This window comes from Lactuca virosa, chromosome 3 (assembly GCF_052849685.1).
Source record: "Lactuca virosa cultivar CGN04683 chromosome 3, Lactuca_virosa_CGN04683_v6, whole genome shotgun sequence".
Lineage (NCBI taxonomy): Eukaryota > Viridiplantae > Streptophyta > Magnoliopsida > Asterales > Asteraceae > Lactuca > Lactuca virosa.
Genome location: NC_136428.1, coordinates 179,709,126 through 179,728,086, shown reverse-complemented (window position 1 = coordinate 179,728,086; position 18,961 = coordinate 179,709,126). Strand labels below are relative to the sequence as shown.

Genomic DNA, 18,961 nt, shown 5'->3' with positions numbered 1-18,961 from the left:
ACCCAAGCTTAGGTACTAAACCTCTTGAAAATACATTGTTTTACTATATAAAGATTACGGTTAATGGATTCACGATTAATACTTCAAGATGTAAATTCTAGATCGACACAATAGGGTTTAGGGTTTAGGGTTTAGATTTAGGGTTTAGGGTTTAGGTTTAGGTTTAGGTTTAGGGTTTAGGGTTTAGGGTTTAGATTTAGGGTTTAGTGTTTAGGTTTAGGGTTTAGGGTTTAGATTTAGGGTTTAGGGTTTAGATTTAGGGTTTAGGGTTTAGTAATGTTCACTTGGGTGAAGTAATAAACGATAATTGAGGAAAGAAAACAGGGATGGTAAAACGATAATGAAAGAAAAAAATGTTGTGGAGGATGATATATTTACCAAGTGAAACCAAATCGGGTATATCTAGCATGTTAAAACAACATATTTTAGAAGTTTAGTACCTAAACTTAGGTGATGTTGTAATGTATATTCCCTATGGTTTGGATTTTTAGAATGATTTCAACAAAACGATACTACCATTTTAGATTTCAGATAAGAGTTGGTTTTTAAAATAAAAACCAAATAGTTTAAAAAATCTAATAACATTTTAATATATATATATATATATATATATATATATATATATATATTATTTATTAATTTATTAGATTATTTTTTGAATATATTAAAAAAATTATTCAATAAGAAAACCTTAATATTACTTTTTAAGAAAATTACATGTATGATATTAAATTATATTACAATGGGACTAGCCCATTTGTTTGAGACTTTTGCCTCTTAAACAAATTTATTTATATTTCTAATGTTTATTCTTAAAAATGTTTATTCGGATCATATTTAAATTTAATTTAAAATATATTCGAATTCATATTCTACAATCAAAATTAACGTAGATTATTTTATCAGACATTCAAACCCAATTTATTCGAATACATATTTTAACCACTTGACAATGAGTGATAAAAGTCAATTGTAATTTTAAAAATAAAAAAATAAATTAAAAGCTAAAATTGGTGCTGAGTCGTCACACGGTAATTGGGTCCATTGGGAGACCGTTTACAATGATAATTTGATGGTCCATCCAATTGGAGACGGAGTCTTCGGAAACTTCCATCATCCGCCAGTTGGCCACCAAACTCCTCAACGTCTCCGGCGATTCATATTTTCAAATTCCCAATTTCTCCGATCACATTCACACACATACTACTCTTCCAAAACCCCCTCGTCCTTCTCTAGAAATCCGACTTATCTTCGACTTGAAAGAAAGAAATAGAGAGAGAGAATCGCAGATGAAGCCGGATTGGGAGCTGCAGAATTGTTGCGATAAAGACCAGAAACTATTTCTCGCCACCGTAGGCGTCTTCACTCTCGTCATTCTCGCGGTTAGCTACTCATATTTTTCTTGTAATTCAGTTATTTTTTATCTTTTACTCATCAGATTCTTCTTCTTCTTCTTCTTCTTCTTCCGTTTGTAGTTAACCCTAAATTTGGTGTGTTCCTATGCATACACTGCTTCTCTGGATTTTTCTAGTGTTTCTTAGTAGTTACGTTGTTTTTATAATTTAACATCATCTCTTACGGAAAGTTCTCAGAATTTGCTGTTGAAAGTATTGAGAATGTTGCTGTGTTAACCTAAAGCCCTAAACTCTATCATAAGATAAATTAGATTGTTAACAAGTTCAATGTGATAATCGTGATGCTCTGAAAGTTAATTGATTACAGTAGTAATTGATGGAAGGAATTTGTCTCATCTTCTCATCAGGTTTCTAGGTCAACAAACTAGGGTTTGGACTTTTAAGCATTTAACTCTATAGAGAGAAACAGTACTTCTCATTGGTGCATTGAATAACATATATTCAACATGAATATGTTTGATTTACCAATTGCAATTTCCCCCAATCTTCTGAAATCATTTTGACATAACTTTTCCATGTTTATTCACTCCATGTTATCTCAATCAGTCAATCTGAATGAATTGTACAGTTATGGAGAACATTTCTACTTACCCCTTTCAAGCTCATCACTGTCTTTCTTCATGAAGCAAGTCATGCAATCGCCTGTAAACTCACATGTGGAGAGGTAAAAAACAACAAAACCCTTCATCTTCTTTCCATATACATCATCTTTCAAGTTTCAAGCACACATCTTTTTCCTTTATCTTCTCCATTTTTATCAGGTAATGGGAATGGAGGTTCACGCCAATGAAGGAGGAGTAACACAGACACGTGGTGGTGTATATTGGTTGATCCTACCTGCTGGATGTATTACATTCCTCTTCAATTTCTTTATTAAATTCCATTTATTTGTTAATCTAAATAAATCTTTTTTTTTTATATAGATCTTGGTTCATCTTTCTGGGGTATGCTTCTAATCTTGGCATCAACTGGCCTTCTTACTTCAAGAATTGCAGCTGGATGTTTAGGAGTTGCTCTACTTATTGTCCTCTTTGTTGCCAAAAATGTAAAAATATTTTTATTTTTCAACAACTATTTAACCTTTTTAATTTTGTAATTTGAATATATCGAATTTGAAATCATCCATTTGCTTTGTTTTATTGAAACAGTGGACTCTTCGAGGACTTTGCATTGGTCTGTATTCTGTAACTTCAAATCTTTATAACTTTTTTATATTTATTAATAATTTTAATACCAAAAATATTAAATAATTTTAAAAATTACATTTTTCCACAGGATTTATTATCTTTCTTGCTGTCATTTGGATCCTACAAGAAAAAACCACAGTTCGCATCCTTCGTTATGTCATTTTGTTCATTGGTATGAATTATAAATATGATCTTATATCACTCTTCCCATTTTGTCCTTTTTATGAAATGACAATTTTGCCCTTTTCTTCACAGGTGTCATGAACAGTTTGTTTTCGGTTTATGGTAAGTAAACATTCTTTAATCATCAAAACTGACAATTTAACAAATTATATCATTATGAATGATCATTATATGTAATTATGTAAGTTTAGTATTATTATTATATATATGGAATAAAAAATAATTTTTTTATTGGCAGATATTTATGATGATTTAATTTCAAGGAGAGTTAATTCTAGTGATGCTGAGAAGTTTGCAGAAATTTGCCCTTGCCCATGTAATGGTGTTGCATGGGGAGTCATATGGTCAGTTTTTAGTAAATGACAATTTTGCCCTTTCCAATTTAGGCAACATACTTTCATATTTTATTTTTAATTTTGATTTTTTTTTCAGGGGAATGATTTCTTTCATTTTTCTAAGTGCTTCTGTGTATATTGGGCTTGTTATCTTATCAACATGAGGTATTCTTTTGTTATACGAGAAAATATTAAATAAAAGATTATTGAATTTTGTTAAATTAAATAAAATAATTGTTTTTATATATGCAGATTGATTCATGGAGTTGGATTTATTCATGTGGTGTTTGATGCACTAACTTTTAATCTCATTCTTTCAACCCTTTTGATTATTGAGGGTTTTATGCATATGATTGCTTTGTAACCTTTATAGTTAAATATTTTGTGAATTATGTACTTTATTTTTGTGGATATGCAAATTGAATTATAAGTTTCAAGTTATTCTTTCTAGTTTCTACTATTTTACCAAATTGTCAACTTTTGTGTCTTTAATACATTTAAATCATTTTATATTAGCATTTAGAAGAAAACCGGTTTTTGTTATTTGCACCAATAACAACAATGCACTATGAATAGCGATGCACTTTCAAAATGGAACCAAGAATAACAATGCACTTTTAATAACCACAAATTGAAAAACTAAGTATATACTTTCATATATAAAAAACGATATAAAGTGGGATAGTTTTTTCTTTAAAAAAAATGTTGATACAGAAAAAATGCAATATTGGTATGTTGTCTTGGTATGTTGTCTTCCAGACTGTATTTGATTCAATATTTAACCAAATATGTCTTTTTACAGTATAAAATGAAGGACAAACACCAAACTACATGTTGGAAAAAAAAATTAAGTAATTCTGACTTCATATGAGTGAGTTATGTGTATTTTAAAAAGTATGACAGACAATGTTTTCAAAAAAATGGTTTGTCGGAGATGTTGTCGAGAGTTACCTAGAGGAGATGATGACATTAAGGAGAGAGAGAGAGAGAGAGAGAGAGAGAGAGAGAGAGAGAGAGAGATGTTATCGGGTTAACACACTTCCACTCCACGTAAGCATTGCTCGAGAAGGGGGGGGGGGGGGGACCATGTTATAACATGTTAAGAGGGTTCCATGTCAGCATAACATGTGGTTCATTAGCATCGCACCACATAGCCTTAGGCTGGTAGGTATGGGTCTATGTCTTAACATCATCCTCTACGCCACACCATTTTAGGTAGGAAATTGTCATTACACCTCCACACCACTTTAATTTCCATCTCATATTTTCCCCCTTTTTTATCGAATGTTTTTTTTAAAATTTTTTTCAATAGTTATAAAAATAAATTATATAATATTAAAAAACATATCATTTAAATTGAAAAAATATATGTATTTACTTTGCAACCCTGTGAATCCTTGCCTAACTCTAGCATCATATCTCAATTGAAAAAAACTATACCTAAACATATATTTAATAGGTAAAATTATGTAATTTTTTTGTATAAGGATATATTAAAATGTATAAAAATAAAGGAAATGATGTCTGTTTCCAATGCGTGGTAATCCGTGTAAACACATTCTTATTCAAGCCAAACCTTCGTTTGAAATCTTTTGACTTGTATGCACAATTATCCGCAAAGTAATTGTGATATAGACATCCGTGTCCTTCCTCGTGGTTCTATTTAACCTCACACTTCTTGTTAGTAGAAGAGCTACATCTTCTAGTAGCTCGTTATATTAATAGGAAAATAATTTTTTTTCCCTATATAACAATTTCGAACAATCAAACTCACACCTACCCCTTTAATTTAAACTTCAAGACATGTTATGATGGCAACGAGGCTTAAGATAACATAAACCCGGGGTGACATTGTCCCAGCCTTAACGACATTATAGGCCTTCCACGTAGGATCCTCTACTGCGTGGAGGACCCATACCGAGCCGCCTTAGTGATTTTGTTCTTTCCACACATCTTTAGTGATTTCGTTCTTTCAAATAATACTCATAAATAGGTATGGTGGGGTCAAGATTCTTTAAATTTTTGGTAATTTTCATGGTTCTACCCGTCACACTGAATCTGGTAATAACATGTCCTTGTGTCAAAAAAATATTAATATTTTGATTTGTTGAGCAGATGAAACCTTGACCGGAGACCGAACCGACTGTCTTACTGGTTCGATGGTTCAATCGATCTCAAAAATCGGAGAAACCGGATGATATCATACTTGCATTATTATTAATTTTAATTATACAAAAAATACAAAAAATGAAAAAAACCAATATTTTTTAAAAATTCCTGCTTTGAACCGGTTTTTACCGGTTCACATGAATACCGTTTTTTTGGCCTTTAAAAACCAGATCCGGGACCGGATCCTGGTTAAACCGGCCGGTCCGGTCTGGTTTTCAAAACATGACGGTAGATTCCTACCAAATTAATTACCTTAATATATATATATATATATATATATATATATATATATATATATATATAAAGGTAATTAACTAATTGTATTATTAAAATAAAAGGGAATAATTAAATGTGAATAAAATTACGCTAAATGCTACAATTAACAAGGTGCGGATGTGGTATTTGATCTTTACAACACTATGAAAAATAAAAGCACAATCATCTAAATTGTCTACGGGTGAATCATTTGTTTTTATAAAATTTTTATAAAATCATATATCCAAATCATCATCAGGGTCCTCATCAGAATCAGGCATCTCATCATCAGAATCACGAAAATAAATAATCTCCCCCCTTTCAATTTCCTCCTGTTTTTGCAATTTTTCATCATTTGACTCATGTTTGACCTCAGTCAAAGATTTCCTCCCATCATATATTTGAACCGATTTATCCATTTCTGTAAAAAAAAAACAAATTAATAAATTAATCAACAAAATCACAACCTACAAAAGCATACAAATTACAAACCTTGATGCTCAAATGGGAGTACAACTTTTGCTCTATCACTTTTTTCTTTATCTGATAACTGCATATTAAATTGCACCTACCAAAACATATAATTTTAATTATATATTTTATAAAAACTGATAAAAAACGAGACACAATTTTACCTTAGGAACAAGGCTTTGAGTGATTGCATTCTCCACAGCATTCATAGATGTGAATTTGATTTGTGATTGCTCATTGGAAAACTCTTCAACCTACAAAGAAAAGTTTTTATGATTGTTTCAAATCTTCAATATGCTTATGTGTGTGTGTAAATGGTGAGAGAGAAAGAGGGATTTACCATAACCCTAACGCGTCCATTTCTGCGTTTTAAAGATGCATGAAATTGTCCTTTTTTGTAATTTTGTTCTGCATTTGCTGTTGTAGAAAGTGGTTTTACATTGGCCACCATTGAAGACATGTATTCAAATGCAGAAGTGGTTTTAATATCATGGAGATCAGAATGTAGTAGCCAGAAGATACTTGATACTTGGGCTGAAAATAATGTACATGATGAGATTTTCTTTTTCTTTTTATAGAAAAAGAAGATTGTTATGATAATCATAATATAAAGTTATAAACATACCATGGCTTCGAAGATTGTTTATAAGGCTAGAAACTGAAGATAAGGATGTGTGTCTTAACATCTCACTTACCTGAACACAATATGAAGAACTCGATTATACACATTCATGAATGCAAATCAAGAAGGTTTGAGTTTGTGAATAGGGAAAAAGAAGGATTACAGAGTCTATGGCAACTGAGAAGCGAGTTTTCCCTTCTCCAATAAGTCCTGCAAAGTCATACAAATCATATGAATGATTGAATATAGAATTTGGAAATGAAGTTCGGATTTCAAGAAATACAGATCATGATTTCGTATCTACCTTTCCCCAACACAAGAATTTGAGAGAACAGATCATCCAAGTTTCTCACATCTTTGCATAAGTTAAGATTAAATGAAGCTTCTGTTGATGGAGTTTTAATGGCTCCACGCTCTTTGAGCTGTGCTTTCCAACCGAGTGGATCGGTATAACAATCCAAAACACTCAACCTGTCCCAAAATTTCCAATTACGAAGAACAATAGACATGAAATGATAATCGATTTAGCAGATCGTAATTCGAAACGGGATAATATTGTTACCATTGATGCGATGTGGCGATATCAGTTCCTTTGGTGTTGAGCAATTCAGCTGTGGACGAAGGACTTCTAGCGAAAGAGATGAGCACGATGCCTCTGAAACTCGAAACCGTGCAATTTAGAAATAATGTATATAGCTCTCTTCAATTCAATCAATGATTGAAAAGCTAAACTCATAGGGATTAGGATATGTTTTTACCGAGATTGAGACTTCTCCGACGATATGAATGATGATAGCTGAGTGAAAATGTAATCGAAGACGATGGGACCGAACGGTGAATCAACAGAATCGTTTATGGTGAGAGACGTTGCGTGTTCGCCTTCTAATGCTCCGTCGCGGAGGACTCTACAAATGGCGTCCGCCATTGTCCGCCGGTAGAGGATTTACAGTCGTGATTGAAGGAGGGTTTACGGTTTTTTTACAAAACCCTAACTCGATTTGGAAGAAGGTTATGAATTAGAGTTTACTAAAAATCTAAGGGGGTGTTCGTGATTACTTTTAAAAAATAATAAATAAATAATATTTTGCGAACTTAAAAATACTTTCTAAAATAACTTTTTAAAATAACTTAAAAATACTTTTTAAAATAACTTTTCAATAACTTCAATAATAAGATTTTAAAAAACATATAAGTTTTTTAACTATTAACGGTTTTTTTAAAATAATAAGTTAAACACTTTTTACTTATTGTCATATTGATTTTTATCATCACAATTATATATTTTTTAAAAGAATTCGTTTTGCTATCATAAAGTTAACTAGCTGGGAAACCCCGCGGGAAACCCCGCTCCGCGGGGTTCGGTTAAGACCAGTAAAGTATGTTGCTATTGTCTACAATTCACTCATTTACAAATACATAATAGTCAAATATGTTGTAGTATGGCAACAATTGTGCGGTATTCCTTTGTAAAGTATGTTGTTGAATTGTTAAAGTACAATATGTTCAAAAGTAGAACATTTTCTTAGATCAAAAGAACAACATACTTTAACCGGACCATACGACTACTCAACTGATCCGTTAAATGTTCTTCCTGAATATTTACATTGATCCAAAAAAAACCTTCAGCCTACAAGTAGGAAAAAAAATGTGTTAATACAATAAATAGCAACATGCTTCCATTTCTTCCTATTGCATCATTGTACTTTGGAAAATTTATTCAATTATAGCAAGTGAAAGTCTATCTACAAAATATATGTTTGCGTTAACAAAAAAAAAATTATTAAAACCCAAAAATTTATTCAGTTATAGCAAGTGAAAATCCATTCCTTTAGCAAATACCTGCAGAAATAAAAAAAGATAAACACAAAAATTTAACCTAAAAATATTTTAAAACCCATTGAATGTTCATAGGAATAGTAAATCTTTTTATTAGAAAGAAGAAAACAAAGGTAAGCAAGTAGCTTACCTTTATCAATTTGCGAAAGGATGTCGAAACAAAAAAATAACCGACAACCGTGATTCCTCCAAAGAACAAACCAACTGTAAATAATACAAACATTTTACAAACATCCGGACAAAAAAAGGAATAGAAGTTTACCATCAACTTTTCGATTATGTCCCTGCCCCTAAATCAAATTATTCGAACACAAGTCAGATCTGGTTGAAGAACAAAATAATAACTAATATTTTAAAAAAAAATCAACATTAAAATGTCCCTATAATGAAATCATTCCAACGGTTTGAGAACTTGAATCTTCATAATATTTAGAGTGCCCTACAACAAAAAAAAGTCTCAATAAGCAGTTTATTGAAGCGATAAACAGAAGATACAATATGAGAGGTTGTCCATTAACAAAACCGATTGAAAATTCTAAGTATGTTGCGATTATCGGTAAACATTAGAGCATAGAGGTTAAGTACATTGCTATTTTTTGCAATATAAAAACAAAAAAATAAAAAAAATAAAAGAAATCAAAGGGTGATTAGACAACCAACCGGTTAGAAACCGAAAGATTTTGGTGTGTGTGAGAGTATGTGTGTGTGTGTGAGAGAGAGAGAGAGAGAGAGAGAGAGAGAGAGAGATAGAGAGAGAGAGAGAGAGTGCTGACGTGGATACCTATACCATAATGTGATGAGACGATTTGTATGATTCCCACTGTGATCATTTGAGACTGCACGGGCAAGGCCAAAATCTGCTAGCTTCAAATTTCATTCATTGTCTATTAGAATGTCAGAACCTGCAGAAAAGTTAGCGATAAGAATTTAAACCCAAATAATAATAAAAAAAATTCATTTTCCCTGAATTTCTAACTAAAAACAGAAATAAGGTAAGAACTAAAAAACACCACATATTGTGTATGTGCCCATTTGTATCATCATCACCGGTATAAAAATAATAATAGAGTTAAAAAAACCATACATTATTATTTTTTGCATTTAATATTTTTTGAAAATGTACCAAATACTCATCGGGGCAACGAAATAATCTTGTTGACTCCAAGATAGGCTTTAAGTTCATCTTTTATTTGTTCTTTGGTCAGATGTGGATTCCTGTTTTTGTTCAATAACCATTCTTCCGTAGTAAGCCATGTCCCTAAGAAAAAAATATGAGATATCAAATTAGTAAAAATCTACCTAATAATAAAATACACAAACAACAATATAAAAGTTGTGACCTTCAGCATCTACATGAATGCTTCCACCTTCAAGAATTATGGATTGTGGAAAACAGGGAATCCTCTCCATTGAAAGAATCTAACAGGAAAAAGCAAAACCAAAATTAATGGAAATCTTTTAAGAAAAATTTAAGAGGATGGAAACGTAGGTGTTATTTTTTTTATACATGATGTAAATCTTTTGAAGTTTCAAAAATATGTATCGATAATATTTATTATTTGATAAAATAAAATATCTAAAACTATTAAAATACAAAGCTGGCCTCGCCAACTATTGAAGTTCCAATCAATATCAGCAACATTATGTCCTGAACTTGATTTCCACTCACTTACAACAAACTATAGGGTAAAAGAAAAGGATTATTTAATAAGAAATTAAAAAGTAACACAAAGAATTGATCAAAAGAAAAGTGAAATGGAAGAGGAAGTTAACAGTTCACGGAACCAAGAATCATTCATACTCATCTCAGCAACAAACAATTGGTCTGCAACATGAATCCATCAAGTCATTTTGAAATAACTATTAAATTCTTTAATGAATTATACACGCCGGAACATTAGCTTTTGAGAGATATGTGGCAACAAAGCAGAAGTTGTGGAAAATTTTATGGGGTTTTAAAAACAAAATAATAATAACATTTGGTTCAGGCATTTTATCAAGCAGGTGTTGTGCATGAAAATTACTTTCAACTTCCTGTGAAGATTAGATACAAAGAAAAAAACCTCATTTCATCTAACATCTTACAGCTTGAGTAATATTACTTAAATGACCTTTTGATGTGTGACGGTGATAGACCACGTAAATGTAGGTATACATAAATTAAAGAAAGTTGTTGGTTGTTGGCGAAAATTATCCAAAATAGTTAAATACCCTTCAAGAATTAAAAAAAAATGGACCCAAATCTATTCATGTTGAAATAATGCCAGTTGAAACAAATAATAACTTTTAATTTGAGATTTTGCATTAAAAAGGATAATTAGAAAACTTTACCACGGTACATGTTATAATCCAAAACATGAGGTGTATCAGTGTGATAAGTTGCAGCCTATTCACAGAAATGATTCGGAAGATCATAAGCTACAGGGTTGTAGCTCGTGTACTCGTAATCCTGTTGAAAATTAAATTCATTTCAATATGCTATCCAACAAAAAAGACATTTTTACCCATCATGATGAATCAATCCAGAACCAAAACAGAACATAAATGAAATCACAATTAGGGTGATGGATTTTGTCTCTTCATTGATCGTAACATTCCCATATTGCAGAAAATCATTGTGACAAAAAGCAACATGTTCTTTTAATTGACTAGTTGTCTTTATTGAATGGAGATGGGGCCATGGGGTGTGGTATTTTTTTCGCTTAAATTGTATACAAATAAAAATAAACGAAAAGGAAATCAGAAAGGGTATATAAGAGACAGTTGATAAGTAAATAACCATGGAACGAAAAAAATCCCAGAAAATAAACAAATCTGCAGCACAATAATTCATTAATTTACTTCCAGATATAAGAATTCAACTCAACAATCATATGATTGTTTAACCATGCTTTGGGTCTGAAACATTGCAAAACTTCCCCTGTGATTGTTTAACCATGCTCTGATCTCTTTAACCTTGTAAAAATACAAACTGATGAATATATAAGCACAATCTATGAAAAATTAAACAATGAAAATCAAGTATGAATCTTACCATTTCCATCAGCTTTACAGGTTTAGATTCTATGTGTTTTTGATGGGTTTTATGCATAAGAACAATCCTATGTGCTCATACAAACCCTAATGTTTGGATCTAGGTTTCTATATTGTACATGCAATGAATCCAAGACTTGCAAACCCTAATCTAGCATACATAATATCAAAATTAACATGTAACATCAGATCTAGATGTTTACCTCTTCCAATAGTAGCTTGAATCTTCTTCTCTTGAGCTAAGAATCACAATTGTAATTCCTCTAATGGATCACAAGCACCACACAAGCAAGAAGGCAATTATGAGTGAGGAGAGACAATGCTAAAATCGGCCCTAGGGTTTCTCTTGGGAATCAGTGGCCGAAAATTACATGCTAGGGTCTCTATTTATACTATAGGCTGCTAGGGTTTCAGTCTAAACCATAATGGATACCTTAGCCACCAAGTAGCCCAAGGAACCTTCTGGAATAGGGCCCTTGGACGAAAATATGATGATCCCTCATCATAATTTCGTTCCCCCTTAGTCTATTAGGTTTCCCAGCCCAAAACTCAATTATCACATATTTGACAGTTTATGCCCCTTTATTTAATTAATCTCTTTTAGTCACCAAATTAATTCCTAATTAATTTATGACTAATACTAATTAAATAAATGATTTCTCCTTTAATATATTATTCTTATAATATATTAATAAACCATAATATCCTCTCTCTTTCCTTAAATTACCTTGTCAAGTTGCTTTCGTGAAGGCAACCCAAAAGGACCATGCATAACCAGGTCAAGTACATACCAAATATAGTTACGGGCTTAGACACTAATCCAACAGTCTCCCACTTGGATAAGTCTAGTAACTATATCTCACATACGACTTCAGGATCCGGTTAGCAATCGTAGCTCTTATACGCTTCTGTCAACTCTGACCAAAATCCTGTCCTTCAGATAAGGGATCGTATAATCCTCTGTTCTAGATATCATGCTGACAATACTTATTGTCCAGCATTTGTTTCTCGATCTCTGATTTGTTCGACATAGAATTCAGTTGAACACATCAACCTCATTCTGACCGGGCCCGACACATAAGTCAAACCAAATCATCAAGTGGCCAAGATATCGCTTTTATACTCTTAGAATAAAAGGAACAGAAAACTTCGACTTATATGCTTTTATTATCTACCAGCTAAGTTACACACAATAATACGTTTTATAACATCAAGTTACTGATGCGTTTTCGTATTATCAATGCATAATCATCTAACAAACAATAACCATATCTCTAGGTTTAAAGATTATCTGATATTATCATCTTGCGATCACTTGTGATAACTTTCATGAAGTGATACTAGCAAGTGCGGGTTTATTCCAATGCTCAAAACATATTTCATAAGCACTCATAAAATTTGTAGCAAACATTTGTTATGTCTAAACCTTTTAGACAATCTACAAACAAATTTATGACAATCTTCTTTCATATCTACTTCCAACATATGAGCGATTGAGGATTGTTCGAACAATCTTATTATTCAGGAAGTCAAAACATGCAAAATTGGAAATAACAGATAAATAATCAACACAAGATAGTAACTTTCTTATAAATAACACACCTTTATTTAATCATCAAAATGTTGAATACAAAATTTTCCATTACAAATTTCCTACCTATCTAATCTAAACTAATATCATCCTTTAGCCCAACGCTCCTAGCGTGCTTCAAATGCTTAACCCTACTCAGTCCCTTCGTAAGGGGATCTGCTGGGTTATCTTCTGACGATACCCTCTTCACAACGAGGAGTCCCTCTTCTACCCGATGTCTAATAAAATGGTATTTCCTGTCGATATGTCGAGATCTGCCATGATCCCTTGGTTCCTTGGTCAAGGCAACCGCTCCTTCATTATCACAGAAAATTTCCATGGGCTCCTTTATGGATGGCATAACTCCAAGGTCTCCTATGAAGTTCTTCAACCATATAGCCTCCTTTGACGCTTCGCTTGCCGCAATGTACTCTGATTCGCACGTTGAATCAGCTACTGTCTCTTGCTTGGAACTTTTCCAAGTCACTGCTCCTCCATTCAGGGTAAAGACCCAGCCTGACTGCGATCGGTAATTATCCCGATCCGTCTGAAAACTAGCGTCACTGTACCCTCACACCCTTAAGTCATCACTCCCACCGAGGACTAGAAACCATTCCTTGGTCCTTCGTAGGTACTTAAGAATATTCTTGACAGCAATCCAATGCGCTCTACCAGGGTTCCCTTGATATCTGCTGACCATGCTCAAAGCGAAGGCCACATCAGGACGAGTACATGTCATAACGTACATAATCGAGCCAATTGCGGAAGCGTAAGGTACTCGGCTCATATCAGCTATCTCTGCCTTTGTACTCGGGCTCTGAGTCTTACTCAGTTTGGTATTGCATTGGATTGGCAACTCCCCTTTCTTGGAATTTTCCATACTAAAACGTTTTAGTACCTTTTCCAAGTATGTATCCTGACTGAGTCCTATCAGTCTCTTACTTCTGTCTCTCACTATCCTTATTCCTATAATATACGAAGCCTCTCCGAGGTCCTTTATAGCGAAACACTTCCCAAGCTAGGACTTGACCTCCTGCAAGGTTGGGATGTCGTTTCCTATGAGCAGTATGTCAACGACATACAATATGAGGAAGCTCACTATACTCCCACTGGCCTTGACATACACACATGACTCATCTTCGCTTCGCAGAAAACCAAACTCTTTGACCTTCTCATCAAAACAAAGATTCCATCTGCGAGATGCTTGCTTTAATCCATAAATGGATTTTTCAAGCTTGCACACCCTATTGGGATGCTTCGCATCAACAAAAACCTCTGGTTGATTCATGTAAACATCCTCAACCAACTTCCCATTTAGGAAAGCGGTTTTTACGTCCATCTGCCAAATTTCATAATCATGAAATGCAGCTATTGTGAGCATTACCCTAATAGACTTTATCTTAGCAACTGGTGAGAAGGTCTCATCATAGTCAACTCCAGGAGTTTGAGTAAAGCCCTTCGCGACCAATCGCGCTTTATAAGTGTGCGCTTTCCCATCCATGTCTGTCTTCTTCTTGAAGATCCACTTGCTCCCGACTATCTTACGACCCGGTACATTATCAACCAAATTCCAAACTTGGTTGTCATACATGGACTGAATCTCGCTGTCCATAGCCTCTTTCCATTTAGCAGACTCTGGGCCTGCCATGGCTTCCTTATAGCTATTAGGTTCGTCCAGATTTACTAGTGTACTATCACTAATAAACATATCCCCGTCAGTAGTAATATGGAAACCATAAAACTGGGGTGGAACACTAACTCTATTGGAACGTCTAAGAGGTAAGGACTGGTCAATTGGTTCAACAGGAGTTTCCTCCTCAGGTTGAGCGCCAGTGTCAGAGGTTCCTTCATCTCCTGACTCTTGAAGCTCTTCAAGGTCAATTTGACTCCCACTGTCTCCTTGACTTATGAGTTCTCTCTCTGAAAACTCCCCTCCTAGCAACAAAGACAACATTGTCACTTGGTCTATAGAAGAGATAGACAAAAGACTTCTGTGGATAGCCGATGAAATAACACTTCTCACTACGAGGTTCTAGCTTGTCATGAGTCTCTCATCTTACGAAAGCTTCACAACCCCAAACCTTGATATGTGCTAACGAGGGAGCTTTCCCTATCCACATCTCGTGAGGTGTTTTGGCAACCTTCTTGGTGGGAACTAAGATAAGGATATGGCCGGCAGTCTCTAAGGCATACCCCCAGAATGAGATTGGTAACGAAGCACGACTCATCATAGAACGAACCATGTCCAACAAGGTTCGATTACGTCTCTCAGCCACACCATTCAATTGTGGCGTTCTAGGAGGCGTCAATTCTGAAACTATTCCGCATTCTTTTAGATAGTCGTGAAACTCAAGACTTAGGTACTCTCCTCCTCGATCAGATCGAAGCATCTTGATTTTCCTACCCAGCTGATTCTCCACTTCATTCTTAAACTCTTTGAACTTTTCAAAGGTTTCTGACTTCTGCTTAATTAAGTAGATATATCCATATCTGCTATAATCGTCTGTAAAAGTCACGTAGAAGCGACAAGCGTCCCTTGTGGTGAATCTAAAGGGTCCACATACATCTGTATGTATGAGATCCAATACACCCTCACCCCTTTCACATGTGCCAGTAAAGGGTGACTTGGTCATCTTCCCAAGTAAACAAGACTCACACACGTCATCGTCCCTAAGGTCGAATGACTCCAAAACTCCATCCTTTTGGAGTTGGGCTATGCGTTTCTTGTTAACATGGCCAAGGCGACAATGCCACAAGCATGCTTTGTCCAAACTTGTGGACGAATCAATATTCAAAACATCATTTCCTAAATTATCTATAATTAACGCAGATTCATAAATCCTATAACGGTTGGACTCAAACAAGAGCTGCGCAATAGAGCTAGACCTAACCTTCTGAAATTATTTAATCCTCGCAATATGTAATGTAACGTATTCATTTATTAGTTAGTAAAAGATAACTAAGACTCCTAAAAGCACAAAGCAAGCAACATTCGAGCATCGAGTAAACATAATCAGGCATATCTCTTTCAGGCTACCCCTGACTAATATGTACTAGCATGCAGTTCATAAGCTGAGATACATATAACAAGCACATAAGGCATCCTTCATGGATCCTTAGTCCTAATCTAGCATGCAATCCTCATAAAGCTGATACACATATAATAGGCACATAAGGCATCCTTCCTAGATCCTTAGTCCTAATCTAGCATACTGTTCTCATAAAGCTGATAATCATAACATAACATAAACTTGTATGGGTAATTTGGGAATACTTACTTGAGCTCGGCTGATTGCATGCACCACACCCTTTTCTCATTTAAAAATTATTTTCTTTTTCTAAAAGTTCTTTTATGAAAATGATTTTCTTTGAAAATTTTCATACAAATTCCTTAGTTTGAGTTCAGACACACCCAAGAGCGTGCCTGAATCCCTCAAACCAAGGCTCTGATACCAACTTGTAACATCCCAAATATACATGCCAAAAATTTCTTTTTAAAATCATTTATAATAGAACCATAAGTCATCCATCATCATAGAGAAAACCATAAATAGTGTATCTCAAAACATCATGTCAAAATACTGTATCAAAATCATATGAGAAAATATCAGAGTCTAAATATCCCAGGATGAAATTGTGGTGTGTGCCATGCGATCATCCCGAGCCCTTCCCCTTGCTAATGGAAGTGCCTGAAACCAAAACTGAAAACTGTAAGCATGAAGCTTAGTGAGTTCCCCAAACTACCACATACCCTACAAATAACATGCAACTAGGAGATACGGGCCCCGCCCACTCTCATGGTGATTCGGGCCCTGCCCACACTCCGCTGTATAGGAGATTCGGGCCCCGCCCACTCTCATGCAGATTCGAGCCCCGCCCACACTCCGCTATCTAGGAGATTCGGGCCCCGCCCACACTCCTCTGTCTAGGAGATTCGGGCCCCGCCCACACTCTGTTGTCTAGGAGATTCGGGCCCCGCCCACACTCCGATGTCTAGGAGATTCGGGCCCCGCCCACACTCCGTTGTCTAGGAGATTCGGGCCCCGCCCACACTCTGCTGTCTAGGAGATTCGGGCCCCGCCCACACTCCACTACTAACGTGCATACAAGTATCACACAGACAACAAGTACATATATCCATCAATCACATATCTATACTCAAGTAATAATATAAGCATCGGCCCCCGCCCATTCTAAACTACTATGAGCTTCGGGCCGACCTTGGTGCCGTAGACCCGTTCCTACTGAAGGAAACTCACCTTGCAAGACTGACTGCTGAACCCTAGTGAGAGATCCCTGTTTGCTGCTCCGGCGACTCCCCGGCTAATAATTCCAATATAACACTTAGTCAGAATCTGCTAATCCTTTCTTAGGGTAAAATGACCTTTTTAACCCTGGTCAAGGTTAAAGTCAAAGTCAAATCCCAGCCAACCCTACTCTTCGAGTCCTCTCCCAACTCGGCGAGTTCATGACCAAATCAAACCCGTGGTCAACTAAGTCCACTCGTCGAGTCTCTTAACAGACTCGTCGAGTCCTTCCTGACATAACATCGAGACATATCGACTCCTGCTTGTCGAGTTCTTCACCTTCCGAGTCCTAATCTTGTCCAACTCACTGAGTCATCTCCTAGACTCCGTGGTTTCACTCATAACCATAAAATGTGTAAGGGTTCACCACCCGACTTGCCAAGTTCCAAGAACAACTCATCGAGTCCTCCCTGTGACATTTCCATTTAGTCGATTTTAATCTATTCAAGCATTTCCAACTCATAGATTTGGACACCTTAGGCTAGCCTTTCACGTAAAGTCGTTAACTTTACGTGCATGCATGATGTTATAAATCTAGAACACCAAAACCAAGCTAAACATGAGAACCTAATGCATGGAATGGGGACATGGCTGAATAAAGGTGGCAACTTTGAGCTTCTGGAGCTCAAGAGTGCCTAGATCTAAAGTCCTTATGTCCCCAAAAGCTCTCAACTCGGAATTGACCTTAGAAATGGCCCCAGAAGGACCATAAACAACTTAAATGAGGATCTAAGTGGAAAGAAACCAAGGTACAAGCTTTATACCTTCAAGAGTCCTGAAATGCAACATAAACACCAGATCTTCTGTCTTCTCCTTAGATCTTCTAACCTTTCCTTCCTCCTTCTATCCTCAAATCACACAAAAGGCAAGAAAAGCTTAATAACACACAAAAGTTGCTTAGGGTTTCGAGAGTAGGATGTGGAGGTGATGGAGGCTGGGGTGGAGGCCTGTTATGTTGCTTAAATAGGGTGCAAACCCCACAAATTAAGGTTTCCTCCTGATGGACCTACTCGCCGAGTCCAGGCATGGACTCGTCGAGTAGACCATTTAAATCTCGCGACTAAGTTGGCACCTACTCGACGAGTTAAGGCTACCAACTCGTCGAGTAGTTCTTATAAAATGAACATTTTAAGAATTTAAATACGTACCAGGAACCAGACGTTACACTTGTTTAGCAAAAATTTCCTTTTGAACCCCTTACTAGCTGTGAGTTACATAAATAACCCATACTTTTGTCATGTTGTCGATTTTAGCCCCTTTCATGAAGTTTTCTTAGCTTCAAGTAAACTAAATGTATTTTAAACCTTTTTCTTGTAAGATGAGTTGAAATAAGTGTTATGTCAAACCAATATCATCATATTTTAGTAGATCTTTAAGTCCATGAAGTTTATAACACATAAACACATATATAACTAGAAAACACACAAATTCATGCATACACACATAGATCTACACAAAACAACTTGTATTCTCCCCCAAAACAAAGTAAAAATCGAAAATATGGGGTATGAACTCACATTGCTTTGAAGTTTTTGGTTTTTAGTGAGGGAATGGGAAGATCTCGGCCCTAGATGTGTT

At 35.1% G+C, this 18,961-nt stretch overlaps 2 protein-coding genes across 2 annotated transcripts; one reads left to right on the top strand and one right to left on the bottom strand.

Annotated features, from left to right (window-relative positions):
- The first annotated feature begins 1,073 nt into the window (after positions 1 to 1,073).
- On the top strand, positions 1,074 to 3,561 carry LOC145166845 (peptidase M50B-like protein). Its single transcript, XM_079085892.1, has 10 exons — positions 1,074 to 1,382; positions 1,984 to 2,079; positions 2,177 to 2,261; positions 2,339 to 2,460; positions 2,564 to 2,588; positions 2,691 to 2,774; positions 2,858 to 2,887; positions 3,024 to 3,129; positions 3,218 to 3,285; positions 3,373 to 3,561. The coding sequence occupies exons 1-9, from the start codon at positions 1,290 to 1,292 to the stop codon at positions 3,282 to 3,284; spliced, it is 708 nt and encodes a 235-aa protein (XP_078942018.1). The 5' UTR covers positions 1,074 to 1,289; the 3' UTR covers position 3,285; positions 3,373 to 3,561.
- A 2,070-nt stretch (positions 3,562 to 5,631) lies between these two features.
- Positions 5,632 to 7,668, bottom strand: LOC145166844 (elongator complex protein). The gene is made up of 9 exons (XM_079085891.1): positions 7,396 to 7,668; positions 7,200 to 7,292; positions 6,942 to 7,108; positions 6,801 to 6,847; positions 6,641 to 6,710; positions 6,356 to 6,549; positions 6,180 to 6,269; positions 6,037 to 6,112; positions 5,632 to 5,965 (listed from the first exon to the last, which is right to left on the bottom strand). The coding sequence occupies exons 1-9, from the start codon at positions 7,560 to 7,562 to the stop codon at positions 5,781 to 5,783; spliced, it is 1,089 nt and encodes a 362-aa protein (XP_078942017.1). The 5' UTR covers positions 7,563 to 7,668; the 3' UTR covers positions 5,632 to 5,780.
- Between the last annotated feature and the right edge of the window lie 11,293 nt (positions 7,669 to 18,961).

Excerpts from the sequence above, each read along its gene's own strand:
- LOC145166845 (XM_079085892.1), top strand. The coding sequence starts at position 1,290 with ATGAAGCCGGATTGGGAGCTGCAGAATTGTTGCGATAAAGACCAGAAA. Across the intron at positions 2,461-2,563 it reads TCCTCTTTGTTGCCAAAAAT|TGGACTCTTCGAGGACTTTG; the intron begins GTAAAAATATTT and ends TTATTGAAACAG. Across the intron at positions 3,130-3,217 it reads GTTGCATGGGGAGTCATATG|GGGAATGATTTCTTTCATTT; the intron begins GTCAGTTTTTAG and ends TTTTTTTTTCAG.
- LOC145166844 (XM_079085891.1), bottom strand. The coding sequence starts at position 7,562 with ATGGCGGACGCCATTTGTAGAGTCCTCCGCGACGGAGCATTAGAAGGC. Across the intron at positions 6,550-6,640 it reads AAACAATCTTCGAAGCCATG|CCCAAGTATCAAGTATCTTC; the intron begins GTATGTTTATAA and ends CATTATTTTCAG. Across the intron at positions 6,113-6,179 it reads CTCAAAGCCTTGTTCCTAAG|GTGCAATTTAATATGCAGTT; the intron begins GTAAAATTGTGT and ends ATGTTTTGGTAG.